The sequence below is a fragment of the Schistocerca americana genome, chromosome 10 (assembly GCF_021461395.2).
Source record: "Schistocerca americana isolate TAMUIC-IGC-003095 chromosome 10, iqSchAmer2.1, whole genome shotgun sequence".
Taxonomy (NCBI): domain Eukaryota; kingdom Metazoa; phylum Arthropoda; class Insecta; order Orthoptera; family Acrididae; genus Schistocerca; species Schistocerca americana.
The window spans coordinates 168,276,213-168,292,045 of record NC_060128.1 but is presented as its reverse complement, the minus strand read 5'-3'; the positions used below and the strand labels follow the sequence as shown (position 1 = coordinate 168,292,045).

Sequence of the window (15,833 nt, the reverse complement as noted above, 5' to 3'; positions counted from 1 at the left end):
TATGGAAAAACAACTGAGCAACCAACAGAATCCCCTTGTTTCGACCCATCTGCAAAAACAGTTACATAGTCGTGGTGCTCAGATAAGATGGCAGAAAATGCTGCATTAGAGACGGTGGCAGGAGTGCAATCTCTCTTGTACTGCAATAAATCTAAAATCACTCCGGGCCTCTTCAGTAACCAGGGTGGCAGGCGGTAAAAACATTGGATTTGGGGTTGTACAGACTCCACACCGAGGGACTCTAGTACACGGATACCAAACGGCAACGTAGCCCGGGGACGGCGGGAAAAAAGGCGGTCCAGAGGTGGATGGGCAACAAGACGTTGAGCAGGCGAGCTGGGAGCTGCAAGAAACTTACAAGCCTGGCGCACCAGCAGGAGCTGCCGCCGGATGGTAAGTGGCGGTTCGCCAGCCTCAGCACAGAGGCTGGGTACGGGACTGGTCCGATAAGAATTATAAGCGCCCGGTATTTGAGTCTGTTCGACCAGCACGAGCATTTCGGAAACTGCACAACTTGTCCAGTGTTCGAGGAGTGCTGTGGTGTGTGTCTTCAATACGTTGGGAAACCAAGGTGAAGCTACGTCCAGACATCGTGGAGTTCGGTGGCCTGGGGAACATTCGTGAGGGCTTCCATGGGTCCAGTAGGCACCATGACGGCCAAGCAGCATCGTACACTCGTTGCAGACCACGTACACCCCTTTATGACGACCACCTTTCCCGACGGCAGTGGCATTTTTCAACAACGTAATGAGCCATGTCATAAGGCCCGGAGTGTGATGGAGTGGTTCGAGGAACACAGTGGCCACTTCCAGTTGATGTGCTGTCTCCCCAAGTCGCCATATGTGAAACCAATACAACACATCTGGGATGTGATTGAACGTGGCGTCAGAGCTCATCACCCCCTTCCCCGTAATTTACGGGAATTACGTGTGTGCAGATTTGGTGCCAACTCACTCCAGCGACCTACCAAGACGTCACTACTTCCATGCCACGTCGCAAGGCGTCCCAGATATGCACAATAATGTTTGGTGGCCAGCGGAAGTGTTTAAACTCTGAAGGGTGATCCTGGAGCCACTCTGTAGCAATTCTGGACGTGTGGAGTGTCGCAATGTCCTGCTGGAATTGTCAGAATGCACAATGGACATGAATGGATGCAGGTGATCAGACAGGATGCTTACGTACGTGTCACCTGTCAGAGTCGTATCTAGATGCGTCAGGGGTCCCATATCACTCCGACGGCACACGCCCCACACCGTTACAGAACCTCCACCAACTTGAACAGTCCCCTGATTACATGCATGGTCCGTGATTCATGAGATTGTCTTCATACCGATACACGCCCATCCGCCCGATACAATTTGAAACGAGACTCGTCCGACCAGGCAACCTGTTACCAGTCATCAGCAGTTCAATGTCGGTGTTGAGGGGCCCAGGCGAGGCGTAAAGCTTTGTGTCGTGCAGTCATCAAGGGTACACGACTGGGCCTTCGGCTCCGAAAGCCCATATCGATGATGTTTCGTTGAATGGTTCATGACCCAACATTGAAGTCTGCAGCAATTTGCGGTAGGGCTGCACTTCTGTCACATTGTAAGATTCTCTACAGTCGTCACTTGTCCCGTTCTTGCAGTATCTTTTTCCGGCCACAGCGATGTCAGAGATATGATATTTATCGGATTCCTGATATTCACGGTACACTCGTGAAATGGTCATACGGGAAAATACCCGCTTCATCGTTACCTCGGAGATACTCTGTCCCATCGCTCGGGTGCCGACTATAACACCACGTTCAAACTCCTTGATAACCTGCCACTGTAGCAGTAGTAATCGATCTAACAACTGCGTGTGAGCCCCTCGCACAAGCATGGTGACCAACTCAAAAGGTCTACTGTCACCTCTGCATTGTTAGTATTTAGAATCGAGGAGATCGCAGGAGCGAGGAACTGCGATGTTATCCGTACGCCTGGGTAAGGTTACCCATTAATACGGGCGCATCTGGGTGACAGAAGTGTTCGAAAAATCTCGACAGAATCAAACTTGAAAGAAGAGCGGTTTAAAGGGCAGAGGAAAAAAAGTGCCAAGGTTCAAATGGCTCTGAGCACTATGGGACTTAACTTCTGAGGTCATCAGTCCCCTAGAACTTAGAACTACTTAAACCTAAGTAACCTAAGGACATCACAGGCATCCATGCCCGAGGCAGGATCGAACCAGCGACCCTAGCGGTCGCGCGGTTCCAGACTGTAGCGCCTAGAACCGCTCGGCCACTCCGGAAAGTGCCAAGGCAAGTGTCAAGGGAAAAAAAAACCTCTGCGACAGTGTCAGGTTGGGTAGTAAGGGCAGTAGCGGTTTCTAGATATCTGCGACAAATCGTGCAAGGTAAGGTCATGCTAGCGGTTGGGTATCATGCATCAGTACCATAGAAGCAATGCCAGATTGTCATGGAGTGATCAGTCCTGTGGAGGAGGTGAGCGCTGGGCCGACGATGTCTCCTGGGCCAGCTGCTGCTGCTGCTGCTGCTGTGGCATAGCCATGTCGTTGTAGGTTTGTCAGTTCGATGGTCCTCAAAGGAACTGTCAGTGTGTATGGCTTCCCTGCGATTGCCAGTTCTCATGGCAGAGGCTCAGCTAGCAAGCTAGTCAGTGGCTAATGTGCAGAGGCTCGCCTCATTGTGTCGTTTGCGTAGTTACGATGGTTAGTCCCTAAGGAGTGTCTTTGGGCGCTTGTGTTTCCATCTATGGTTGTGACCGTAGCTGCCCAGGTGTAGGATGTGAGGATTGTTCGAATGACTTGATTTCTTGTACAGTCGTGTGGCGAGTTTTTTGAATACCTCCTGGAGAGTCTCCAGTCGGTGTTCTCGGTGAAGGTCCGCTGTCCGTGTGTATCGGGGAGCATTGCTTGTGATACGTAATACGTTGTTCTGTATTTTCTGGAGGCGGTCCAGGTTTGTGGACGCTGCGTATTCTCAGACAGGAGCTGCCGTATGTCATCAACGGTCTAATCAGTGTCGTGTATAATGCCCTAGACACCCTCCAATTCAATGTACTATTCCTCTTAAGCATAGGACAGAGTTGTTTGAGCATCGCGTTTGTCCTGTTGGTCATGTCTTGTATGTAGTCCCCCCATGTAAGCTTCCGGTCTAGCCAGACACCGAGGTATCTTGACTCTCGCAGTGAAGCGTATTGGGCTTGCATGTAGTGTAATTGGTCTGCAATTTTGGTGTCTGAGCAGTAATTTTGGCCTGCGAGTGAACAGAACAGCCTCTCAGTTGTCGACGTTTATTTTAATACGCCACTTCTCCAACCAAGGCTCGACGGTTGTGAGTGCTGTCTGTAGTCTGTTATTAATCCAGAATGAGATTTTCACTCTGCAGCGGAGTGTGCGCTGATATGAAACTTCCTGGCAGGTTAAAACTGTGTGCCGGACCGACACTCGAACTCGGGACCTTTACCTTTTGCGGGCAAGTGCTCTACCAACTGAGCTACCCAAGCACGACTCACGCCCCGTCGTCACAGCTTTACTTCTGCCAGTATCTCGTCTCCTGTGAGGACGGGGCGTGAGTGGTGCTTGGGTAGCTCAGTCGGTAGAGCACTTGCCCGCAAAAGGTAGAGGTCCCGAGTTCGAGTCTCGGTCCGGCACACAGTTTTAATCTGCCAGGAAGTTTCGTCTGTTATTAAAGTTTGACGGTTTCCAGTCTTGCGCAAGGATGGCTGTGTCATCCGCGTTGATGGCAACCGTCGTGTTTTTAACAACGGCGTCAGACGGTTGTTGTCTTATATAGGCGTTGCAGACCGCAGCGCCGTGTTCTGCCTGTTTACGTATCAATGTATTTGAATACGCATGCCTATACCAGTTTCTTCGCTGCTTCAGTGTATAAACATTAAATTCCCAGACTACACAGGAACGTCTGAAGACACTCTCCAGTGAAGCGCCAAAGTGGATACTTCACGCCCTTTCTCGATTTCACTGGGGAAACACCTTTTAGGACACTAATTTACAAAGTGCCTCGTTGTCTGAAACTCGCCACACATACTGTGAATCGAAGAGGCTCACTTGTGCATTTTGTATTTGCTCATCCCTTGTTCAGCCTGGTATCTGTTCAACTGCACCTACATTTCCATAGAACGCTGAAAGCCTGGAACTTTTAACAGTTGGGTTGTCAGTAAGTTCGTGATTCTGGATTTCCATAGTTTGCCACGCACATTTCCACTAAGCGTCGTGGCTGAACTCCGTTGAGAACATATGCACTCCTACTTGATACGTTGGTCTTCTGGATTTGACGCGTTTGCTGTGCAACGAGAGTAAGTCTCACCGAAGAGGGATTGATTCATTTTTAGAAACTTGGCAATGGTTGTAGAGAGCTGCCTTTCGACGATGGTGAGCTGCATACAAATTAGTACTGGCAGTCATAATGTAGTTCTATTATTTCCTCCCTCATACATCTCAACTTAATCATAGACAACACTTGGTTCAAGAATCATAAAAGAAGGTTGTATACATGGAAGAGGCCTGGGGATACTGACAGGTTTCACATAGATTATATAGTGGTAAGACAGAGATTTAGGAACCAGGTTTTAAATTGTAAGACGTTTCCGGGGGCAGATGTGGACTCTGACCACAATCTATTGGTTATGAACTGTAGATTAAAACTGAAGAAACTGCAAAAAGGTGGGAATTTAAGCAGATAGGACCTGGATAAACTGAAAGAACCAGAGGTTGTACAGAGTTTCAGGGAGAGAATAAGGGAACAATTGACAGGAATTGGGGAAAGAAATACAGTAGAAGAAGAATGGGTAGCTTTGAGGGATGAAGTAGTGAAGGCAGCAGAGGATCAAGTAGGTAAAAAGACGATGGCTAGTAGAAAACCTTGGGTAACAGAAGAAATACTGAATTTAATTGATGAAAGGAGAAAATATAAAAACCCAGTAAATGAAGCAGGCAAAAAGGAATACAAACGTCTCAAAAATGAGATTGACAGGAAGTGCAAAATGGCTAAGCAGGGATGGCTAGAGGACAAATGTAAGGACGTAGAGGCTTATCTCGCTAGGGGTAAGATAGATACTGCCTACAGGAAAATTAAAGAGACCTTTGGGAAAAAGAGAACCACTTGTATGAATATCAAGAGCTCAAATGGAAACCCACTTCTAAGCAAAGAAGGGAAAGCAGAGAGGTGGAAGGAGTATATAGACAGTCTATACAAGGGTGACGTACTTGAGGGCAATGTAATGGAAATGGAAGAGGACATAAGTGAAGATGAAATGGGAGATGTGATACTGCGTGAAGAATCTGACAGAGGACTGAAAGGCCTGAGTCGAAACAAGGCCTCGGGAGTAGATAACATTCCATTAGAACTACTGACAGCCTTGGGAGAGCCAGTCCTGACAAAACTCTACCATCTGGTGAGCAAGATGTATGAGACAGGCGAAATACCCTCAGACATCAAGAAGAATATAATAATTCCAATCCCAAAGAAAGCAGGTGTTGACGGATGTGAAAATTACCGAACTATCAGTTTACTAAGTCACGGCTGCAAAATACTCACGCGAATTCTTTCAAATGGTTCAAATGGCTCTGAGCACTATGCGACTTAACTTCTGAGGTCATCAGTCGCCTAGAACTTAGAACTAATTAAACCTAACTAACCTAAGGACATCACACACATCCATGCCCGAGGCAGGATTCGAACCTGCGACCGTAGCGGTCGCGCGGTTCCAGACTGCAGCGCCTTTAACCGCACGGCCACTTCGGCCGGCCGCGAATTCTGTACAGACGAATGGAAAAACTAGTAGAAGCCGACCTCGGGGAAGATCAATTTGGATTCCGTAGAAATGTTGGAGCACGTGAGGCAATACTGACCCTACGACTTGTCTTGGAAGCTAGATTAAGGAAAGGCAAACCTACGTTTCTAGCATTTGTAGACTTAGAGAAAGCTTTTGACAATGTTGACTGGAATACTCTCTTTCAGATTCTGAAGGTGGCAGGGGTAAAATACAGAGAGCGAAAGGCTATTTACAATTTGTACAGAAACCAAATGGCAGTTATAAGAGTCGAGGGACATGAAAGGGAAGCAGTGGTTAGGAAGGGAGTGAGACAGGGTTGTAGCCTCTCCCTGATGTTATTCAATCTGTATATTGAGCAAACAGTGAAGGAAACAAAAGAAAAATTCGGAGTAGGTATCGCAATCCATGGAGAAGAAATAAAAACTTTGAGGTTCGCCGACGAGATTGTAATGCTGTCAGAGACAGCAAAGGACTTGGAAGAGCAGTTGAACGAAATGAATAGCGTCTTGAAAGGAGGATGTAAGATGATCGTCAACAAAAGCAAAACGAGGATAATGGAATGTAGTCGAATTAAGTCGGGAGATGCTGAGGGTATTAGATTAGGAAATGAGACACTTAAAGTAGTAAAGGAGTTTTGCTATTTGGGGAGCAGAATAACTGATGATGGTCGAAGTAGAGAGGATATAAAATGTAGACTGCCAATGGCAAGGAAAGTGTTTCTGAAGAAGAGAAATTTGTTAACATCGAGTATAGATTTAAGTGTCAGGAAGTCGTTTCTGAAAGTATTTGTATGGAGTGTTGCCACGTATGGAAGTGAAACGTGGACGATAAATAGTTCGGACGAGAAGAGAATAGAAGCTTTCGAAATGTGGTGCTACAAGAGAATGCTGAAGATTAGATGGGCAGATATAACTAATGAGGAGGTATTGAATAGGATTGGGGAGAAGAAAAGTTTGTGGCACATCTCGAGTAGAAGAAGGGATCGGTTGGTAGGACATGTTCTGAGGCATCAAAGGATCACCAATTTAGCATTGGAGAGCAGCGTGGAGGGTAAAAATCGTAGAGGGAGACCAAGAGATGAATACACCAAGCAGATTCAGAAGGATGTAGGTTGCAGTAGGTACTGGGAGACGAAGAAGCTTGCACAGGATAGAGTAGCATGGAGAGCTGCATCAAACCAGTCTCAGGACTGAAGACCACAAGAACAACAACAACATCTCATGAATTAACCGCCATGAGAGAATCGGAGAAATTAGAGCTAGCCTTTCTTAGACCATTAGCCTGAGCGCAACTAGACATTAGTTAGTACCCCCGGCATCCGCCCCCCCCCCCCCTCCGGTGTCGTCTGTTGCCCCCCACCCCACCTCCCCCACATTATAACCAACTTTAGCACTTAATTAAACTGCTGCATTAAAGACCTTTCTTGGAACACTTTTATTTTTAAAATGATGATAGATGGATCATATTTGTTTGTTTGTTTGTGTGTGTGTGTGTGTGTGTGTGTGTTAGTGTTAGAATGAACGACGAAGGAATTCGAGCTGAATCGCAAGTGCTACCTACAACTCCTACTCAGATAACAAAGCTAACTATCCACAGTGAGAGTAGACACTAGTTAGAGAACATACTTCCCCTGCATTACTCCTCTCCTTTGCGGCACTTGCTTGACCTGCACACTGCAACCCCATTTAGAATCAACCAAGTTAAAATGTGTGCACTATAATTACTGTTCGTAAATCATTACGTTGCTGCACTCCTTACTTCTCAACTAGCAGAAATTGGAAGACTTCTTCTGTTAATGCTTTGTGTCTGACCATAGCCACTGACAGTATCAGTAATAACAATGATGATGATAATAATAATAATAATAGTAATAATAATAATACTGTTTGCAGCAGTATAGTAGCTCTTATGAAGTATCTTCTGTGTCGCACTGTCAATTCAGGACGAAGATCGAAATTCGAGAGGCCCGCGTACTGGCGAAACAGCCGTTTAGTTTGAGGAAGAAGATTAGAGAGGCTGTAGAAATAGCCAAGCGACCCGACAGTATGAATAGAGAAGACGGGTACCGACTCCCACCGTCTTGGCTGCCGGCAGTGACAGCTTTACGGAAGGACAGCTCTCGCAAAGTAATAGTCACGCGGTAGGTCACAGCGCCGGAGGGTACACAGAGTGCTGACGCGGCCCAGTCGATACTAGGGAGTTAGTGAACAACGCTACGCCGTAGTCACCGCTCAGTTCCCTATTCGCCCATTTCCACCAGTGGCAAGCAGTAAAGGAAGCTCCAATGTGGAGCAGAGAAGGAGGGGAAGAGATATTGGTACCAGAAGTACCCTCCGCCACACACCGTACGGTGACTCGCGGAGTATAGATGTACCGGGTGATCAAGAAGTCAGTATAAATTCGAAAACTTAATAAACCATGGAATAATGTAGACAGAAAGGTAAAAATTGACACACATGCTTGGAATGACGTGGGGTTTTATTAGAACAAAAAAAAAAGAAAACACCCCATTTTACATTGTATACCCGTTCCTGTCGTAAAGTTAGTAATGATAAAAAAATACATGTATGGATTAAAGGACTTGGTGTACTTGCTGAGAATGTAACTCTAACTGGTTATGTAACTCTGTACTATAATTATTAATAAAGTGATCTGTAGCGTCAGCCATATCGCTTATATAGGGAACGAATGACCTTCGTTACGTCACGCCCTGATAACGGACTTGGACTCTGCAGGCACCAGCGAGAAAGCGTTGGTGATGATCGTGTGCTCAGCCGCCACTTTCGTCATGCTTGGCCTCCCAGGTCCCCAGACCTCAGTACGTGCAGTTCTTGGCATTGCGGTTACCTGAAGTCGGAAGTGTATCGTGATCGACCGACATCTCTAGGGACGCTGAAAGACAACATCCGATGCCAATGCCTCACCACAACTCCGGACATGCTTAACAGTGCTGTTCACAACATTATTCCTCGACTACAGCTATTGTTGAGGAATGATGGTGGATATATTGAGCATTTCCTGTAAAGAACATCATCTTTGCTTTGTCTTACTTTGTTACGCTAATTATTGCTATTCTGATCAGATGAAGCGCCATCTGTCGGACATTTTTTGAACGTTTGTATTTTTTGGTTCTAATAAACCTCCATGTCATTCCAAGCATGTGTGTCAATTAGTACCTCTCTATCTGCATTATTCCGTGATTTATTCAGTTTTCAAATTTATACTGACTTTTTGATCACCCGGTAGATGAAGTCCCCAGCAGCACGTCGTGTGTCGCTGGGACGCCTCTGACCTCGCTGCCCGTGCCTGTGTCCAGGTGGCGGCCCTGCAGGGGGACGCGCTGACGTCATCACCAGTGGGCGTCAACACCAAGTCGCCGCTGGCGATCGCTCGCCACATGTGGAGGCAGACGGTCCCGCTGTTCAAGCCGCCATACCTGCTCTACACCGTCGTCGCCTGCTTCATTCAGTTCGGGCTCTACGCCAGGTGGGTGTCGCCTCCAGTTAACGTAGTCGTAAGTGTCTGATCCAGTCCAGAGACAGGTAACTAAATGGCCCTATTGCATCACGAAGACTTCATCAATTTTTGTCGTAGATGTCACGGCTTTAAGCTACTCGACTATTCGAGTCTGTAAGAGTAGCGTGCATTACGCTCCAGTACTGTTAACGCACATGGTCGATGTTAGTGTCACTTCCACGTTTCATTCAAAGGTCATAAGCCCTGTGTTCACGCAATTCCAGAGTCAAACAATACGGAACATGTTCTCACGTGTCTCACTGACTCAAACGCTCGTTTTATGACACAAGCTAGTACATCTACACTACTGGCCATTAAAATTGCTACACCACGAACATGACGTGCTACAGACGTGAAATTTAACCGACAGGAAGAAGATGCTGTGATGTGCAAATGATTAGCTTTCCAGAGCTTCACACAAGGTTGGCGCCGGTGGCGACACCTACAACGTGCTGACATGAGGAAAGTTTCCAACCGATTTCACATACACAAACAGGAGTTGACCGGCGTTGCCTGGTGAAACGTTGTTGTGATGCCTCGTGTAAGGAGGAGATATGCGGACCATCGCGTTTCCGACTTTGATAAACGTCAGATTGTAGCAGATCGCCATTACGGTTTATCGTATCGCGACATTGCTGCTCGCGTTGGTAGAGATCCAATGACTGTTAGCAGAATATGGAATCGGTGGGTTCAGGAGGGTAATACGGAACGCCGTGCTGGATCCCAACGGCGTCGTATCACTAGCAGTCGAGATGACAGGCATCTTATCAGCATGGCTGTAACCGATCATGCAGCCACATCTCGATCCCTGAGTCAACAGATGGGGACGTTTGCAAGACAACAACTGTTGTGTCTAGACAAGACAGCCTAGACACAATGAGAGGAAGCCGAAAGACACGCGCTATAAGCTCAGGCAGGATGGCGTGAGGTCTGAAACAGGATACGTAATGAATGCTATAAAGAAAAGTACGTAGCTGCTGGAATACTTTAATCCATCCTTGGTACATTGCTATTGACGATACAAGTGAGACTCTATAGTTTCAGACAATATACTGCTAATGGCCCTTGCTAGGTCGTAGCCATTGATTTAGCTGAAGGCTATTCTAACTATCTGCTCTGCAAATGAGCGAGGCTTCGTCAGTGTGCATTGCTAGCTACGTCGTCAGTACAACTGGGGCGAGTGCTAGTAATTCTCTCTAGACCTTCCGTGTGGCGCTCGGTCAGCTATTACTGAAAGTGGCGACACGCGGGTCCGACATGTACTAATGGACCGCGGCCGATTTAAAGCTACCACCTAGCAAGTGTGGTGTCTGGCGGTGACACCACAACAATCATCTGCACGAACAGTTCGACGATGTTTGCAGCAGCATGGACTATCAGCTCGGAGACCCTTGACGCTGCATCACAGACAGGAGCGCCTGTGATGGTGTACTCAACGATGAACCTGGGTGCACGAATGGCAAAACGTCATTTTTTCGGATGAATCCAGGTTCTTTTTACATCATTATGATGGTCGCATCCGTGTTTGGCGACATCGCGGTGGACGCACATTGGAAGCGTGTATTCGTCATCGCCATACTGGCGTATCACTCGGCGTGATGGTATGGGGTGCCATTGTTTATACATCTCGGTCACCTCTTGTTCGCATTGACGGCACTTTGAACAGTGGACGTTACATTTCAGATGTGTTACTACCTGTGGCTCTACCCTTCATTCGATACCTGCGAAACGCTACATTTCAGCAGGATAATGCACGACCGCATGTTGCGGGTGCTGTAAGTCCTTTCTGGATACAGAAAATGTTCAGCTGCTGCCCTGGGCAGCACATTCCCCAGATCTCTCACCAATTGAAAACGTCTGGTCACTGGTGGCCTAGCAACTGGCTCGTCACAATATGCAGGTCACTACTCTTGAAGAACTGAGGTATCGTGTTGAAGCTGCATGGGCAGCTGTACCTGTACACGCCATCCAAGCTCTGTTTGACTCAATTACCAGGCGTATCAAGGCCGTTATTACGGCCAGAGGTGGTTGTTTTGGGTACTGATTTCTCATGACCTATGAACCCAAACTTCACGAACATGTCAGTTCTAGTATAATATATTTGTCCAATGAATATACCCGTTTATCATCTGCATTTCTTCTTGGTGTAGTAATTTTAATGGCCAGTAGTATATATCTATATGATTATTCCACAATTCACTCATTATTGCGTGGTGGAGGATTCATTGATTCACTTTCACACCATATCTCTACCATTTCTTCTTTGTCGTACGAAAACACCATATCTCACTGTGACTTGTAAAACCATGAAACCTGGTGTGGGACCTGTGCGTTGTGCACTCTGGAATAGGCAGCTCACCAGGTATACCCAATACATGTGTACATCCACTGCTCGCATACAAGCAGAACCTACTCTCATCGTTCAAGACAACAGGGCAACATGACACTCTCCAGTTGACTCTTTCATGATAAGACAGTAGCTGTGGCCGGCGATATCCTTGTGATAGGCCGGCCAGAGTAATGGATGATCAGAGTCCTATTGCATATCGGTTGGCCAGAGGAATGCATGATCAGAGTCCTGTTGCATATAGGCTGGCCAGAGGAATGTGTGATCAGAGTTCTGTGGCATATAGGCTGGCCAGAGGAATGCATGATCAGAGTCCTGTTGCATATAGGCTGGCCAGAGGAATGTGTGATCAGAGTCCTGTTGCATACAGGCTGGCCAGAGGAATGCATGATCAGAGTCCTGTGGCATATAGGCTGGCCAGAGGAATGCATGATCAGAGTCCTGTTGCATATAGGCTGGCCAGAGGAATGCATGATCAGAGTCCTGTTGCATATAGGCTGGCCAGAGGAATGCATGATCAGAGTCCTGTTGCATATAGGCTGGCCAGAGGAATGTGTGATCAGAGTCCTGTTGCATATAGGCTGGCCAGAGGAATGCATGATCAGAGTCCTGTGGCATATAGGCTGGCCAGAGGAATGCATGATCAGAGTCCTGTTGCATATAGGCTGGCCAGAGGAATGTGTGATCAGAGTCCTGTTGCATATAGGCTGGCCAGAGGAATGCATGATCAGAGTCCTGTGGCATATAGGCTGGCCAGAGGAATGTGTGATCAGAGTCCTGTTGCATATAGGCTGGCCAGAGGAATGCATGATCAGAGTCCTGTGGCATATAGGCTGGCCAGAGGAATGCATGATCAGAGTCCTGTTGCATATAGGCTGGAAAGAGGAATGCATGATCAGAGTCCTGTTGCATATAGGCTGGCCAGAGGAATGCATGATCAGAGTCCTGTTGCATATAGGCTGGCCAGAGGAATGCATGATCAGTGTCCTGTTGCATATAGGCTGGCCAGAGGAATGCATGATCAGAGTCCTGTTGCATATAGGCTGGCCAGAGGAATGTGTGATCAGAGTCCTGTTGCATATAGGCTGGCCAGAGGAATGTGTGATCAGAGTCCTGTTGCATATAGGCTGGCCAGAGGAATGCATGATCAGAGTCCTGTTGCATATAGGCTGGCCAGAGGAATGCATGATCAGAGTCCTGTGGCATATAGGCTGGCCAGAGGAATGCATGATCAGAGTCCTGTTGCATATAGGCTGGCCAGAGGAATGTGTGATCAGAGTCCTGTTGCATATAGGCTGGCCAGAGGAATGCATGATCAGAGTCCTGTGGCATATAGGCTGGCCAGAGGAATGCATGATCAGAGTCCTGTTGCATATAGGCTGGCCAGAGGAATGTGTGATCAGAGTCCTGTTGCATATAGGCTGGCCAGAGGAATGCATGATCAGAGTCCTGTGGCATATAGGCTGGCCAGAGGAATGCATGATCAGAGTCCTGTTGCATATAGGCTGGCCAGAGGAATGCATGATCAGAGTTCTGTGGCATATAGGCTGGCCAGAGGAATGCATGATCAGAGTCCTGTGGCATATAGGCTGGCCAGAGGAATGCATGATCAGAGTCCTGTTGCATATAGGCTGGCCAGAGGAATGCATGATCAGAGTATTGTTGCATATAGGCTGGCCAGAGGAATGCATGATCAGTGTCCTGTTGCATATAGGCTGGCCAGAGGAATGTGTGATCAGAGTCCTGTTGCATATAGGCTGGCCAGAGGAATGCATGATCAGAGTCCTGTGGCATATAGGCTGGCCAGAGGAATGCATGATCAGAGTCCTGTTGCATATAGGCTGGCCAGAGGAATGCATGATCAGAGTCCTGTTGCATATAGGCTGGCCAGAGGAATGCATGATCAGAGTCCTGTTGCATATAGGCTGGCCAGAGGAATGCATGATCAGAGTCCTGTTGCATATAGGCTGGCCAGAGGAATGCATGATCAGAGTCCTGTTGCATATAGGCTGGCCAGAGGAATGCATGATCAGAGTCCTGTTGCATATAGGCTGGCCAGAGGAATGTGTGATCAGAGTCCTGTGGCATATAGGCTGGCCAGAGGAATGCATGATCAGAGTCCTGTTGCATATAGGCTGGCCAGAGGAATGCATGATCAGAGTCCTGTTGCATATAGGCTGGCCAGAGGATTGCATGATCAGAGTTCTGTGGCATATAGGCTGGCCAGAGGAATGCATGATCAGAGTTCTGTTGCATATAGGCTGGCCAGAGGAATGCATGATCAGAGTCCTGTTGCATATAGGCTGGCCAGAGGAATGCATGATCAGAGTCCTGTTGCATATAAGCTGGCCAGAGGAATGCATGATCAGAGTCCTGTTGCATATAGGCTGGCCAGAGGAATGTGTGATCAGAGTCCTGTTGCATATAGGCTGGCCAGAGGAATGCATGATCAGAGTCCTGTTGCATATAGGCTGGCCAGAGGAATGCATGATCAGAGTTTTGTGGCATATAGGCTGGCCAGAGGAATGTGTGATCAGAGTCCTGTGGCATATAGGCTGGCCAGAGGAATGCATGATCAGAGTTCTGTGGCATATAGGCTGGCCAGAGGAATGCATGATCAGAGTTCTGTGGCATATAGGCTGGCCAGAGGAATGCATGATCAGTGTCCTGTTGCATATAGGCTGGCCAGAGGAATGTGTGATCAGAGTCCTGTTGCATATAGGCTGGCCAGAGGAATGCATGATCAGAGTCCTGTGGCATATAGGCTGGCCAGAGGAATGCATGATCAGAGTCCTGTTGCATATAGGCTGGCCAGAGGAATGCATGATCAGTGTCCTGTTGCATATAGGCTGGCCAGAGGAATGTGTGATCAGAGTCCTGTTGCATATAGGCTGGCCAGAGGAATGCATGATCAGAGTCCTGTGGCATATAGGCTGGCCAGACGAATGCATGATCAGAGTCCTGTTGCATATAGGCTGGCCAGAGGAATGCATGATCAGAGTCCTGTTGCATATAGGCTGGCCAGAGGAATGTGTGATCAGAGTCCTGTTGCATATAGGCTGGCCAGAGGAATGCATGATCAGAGTCCTGTGGCATATAGGCTGGCCAGAGGAATGCATGATCAGAGTCCTGTTGCATATAGGCTGGCCAGAGGAATGCATGATCTGTGTCCTGTTGCATATAGGCTGGCCAGAGGAATGTGTGATCAGAGTCCTGTTGCATATAGGCTGGCCAGAGGAATGCATGATCAGAGTCCTGTGGCATATAGGCTGGCCAGAGGAATGCATGATCAGAGTCCTGTTGCATATAGGCTGGCCAGAGGAATGCATGATCAGAGTCCTGTTGCATATAGGCTGGCCAGAGGAATGTGTGATCAGAGTCCTGTTGCATATAGGCTGGCCAGAGGAATGCATGATCAGAGTCCTGTTGTATATAGGCTGGCCAGAGGAATGCATGATCAGAGTCCTGTAGCATATAGGCTGGCCAGAGGAATGCATGATCAGTGTACTGTTGCATATAGGCTGGCCAGAGGAATGTGTGATCAGAGTCCTGTTGCATATAGGCTGGCCAGAGGAATGCATGATCAGAGTCCTGTGGCATATAGGCTGGCCAGAGGAATGCATGATCAGAGTCCTGTTGCATATAGGCTGGCCAGAGGAATGCATGATCAGAGTCCTGTTGCATATAGGCTGGCCAGAGGAATGTGTGATCAGAGTCCTGTTGCATATAGGCTGGCCAGAGGAATGCATGATCAGAGTCCTGTGGCATATAGGCTGGCCAGAGGAATGCATGATCAGAGTCCTGTTGCATATAGGCTGGCCAGAGGAATGTGTGATCAGAGTCCTGTTGCATATAGGCTGGCCAGAGGAATGCATGATCAGTGTCCTGTTGCATATAGGCTGGCCAGAGGAATGCATGATCAGTGTCCTGTTGCATATAGGCTGGCCAGAGGAATGTGTGATCAGAGTCCTGTTGCATATAGGCTGGCCAGAGGAATGCATGATCAGTGTCCTGTTGCATATAGGCTGGCCAGAGGAATGCATGATCAGTGTCCTGTTGCATATAGGCTGGCCAGAGGAATGTGTGATCAGAGTCCTGTTGCATATAGGCTGGCCAGAGGAATGCATGATCAGAGTCCTGTGGCATATAGGCTGGCCAGAGGAATGCATGATCAGAGTCCTGTTGCATATAGGCTG

The 15,833-nt window shown here is 47.8% G+C and overlaps 1 protein-coding gene across 1 annotated transcript in view; it reads left to right on the top strand.

Annotated features, from left to right (window-relative positions):
- The window catches only part of LOC124552345 (synaptic vesicle 2-related protein-like), a 137,425-nt gene that overhangs the window by 69,194 nt on the left and 52,398 nt on the right, over nucleotides 1–15,833 (top strand). Inside the window, exon 7 of the mRNA XM_047126614.1 lies at nucleotides 9,091–9,260. Coding sequence (XP_046982570.1) covers nucleotides 9,091–9,260 — 170 coding nt within the window. The remainder of the gene's footprint in view (nucleotides 1–9,090; nucleotides 9,261–15,833) is intronic.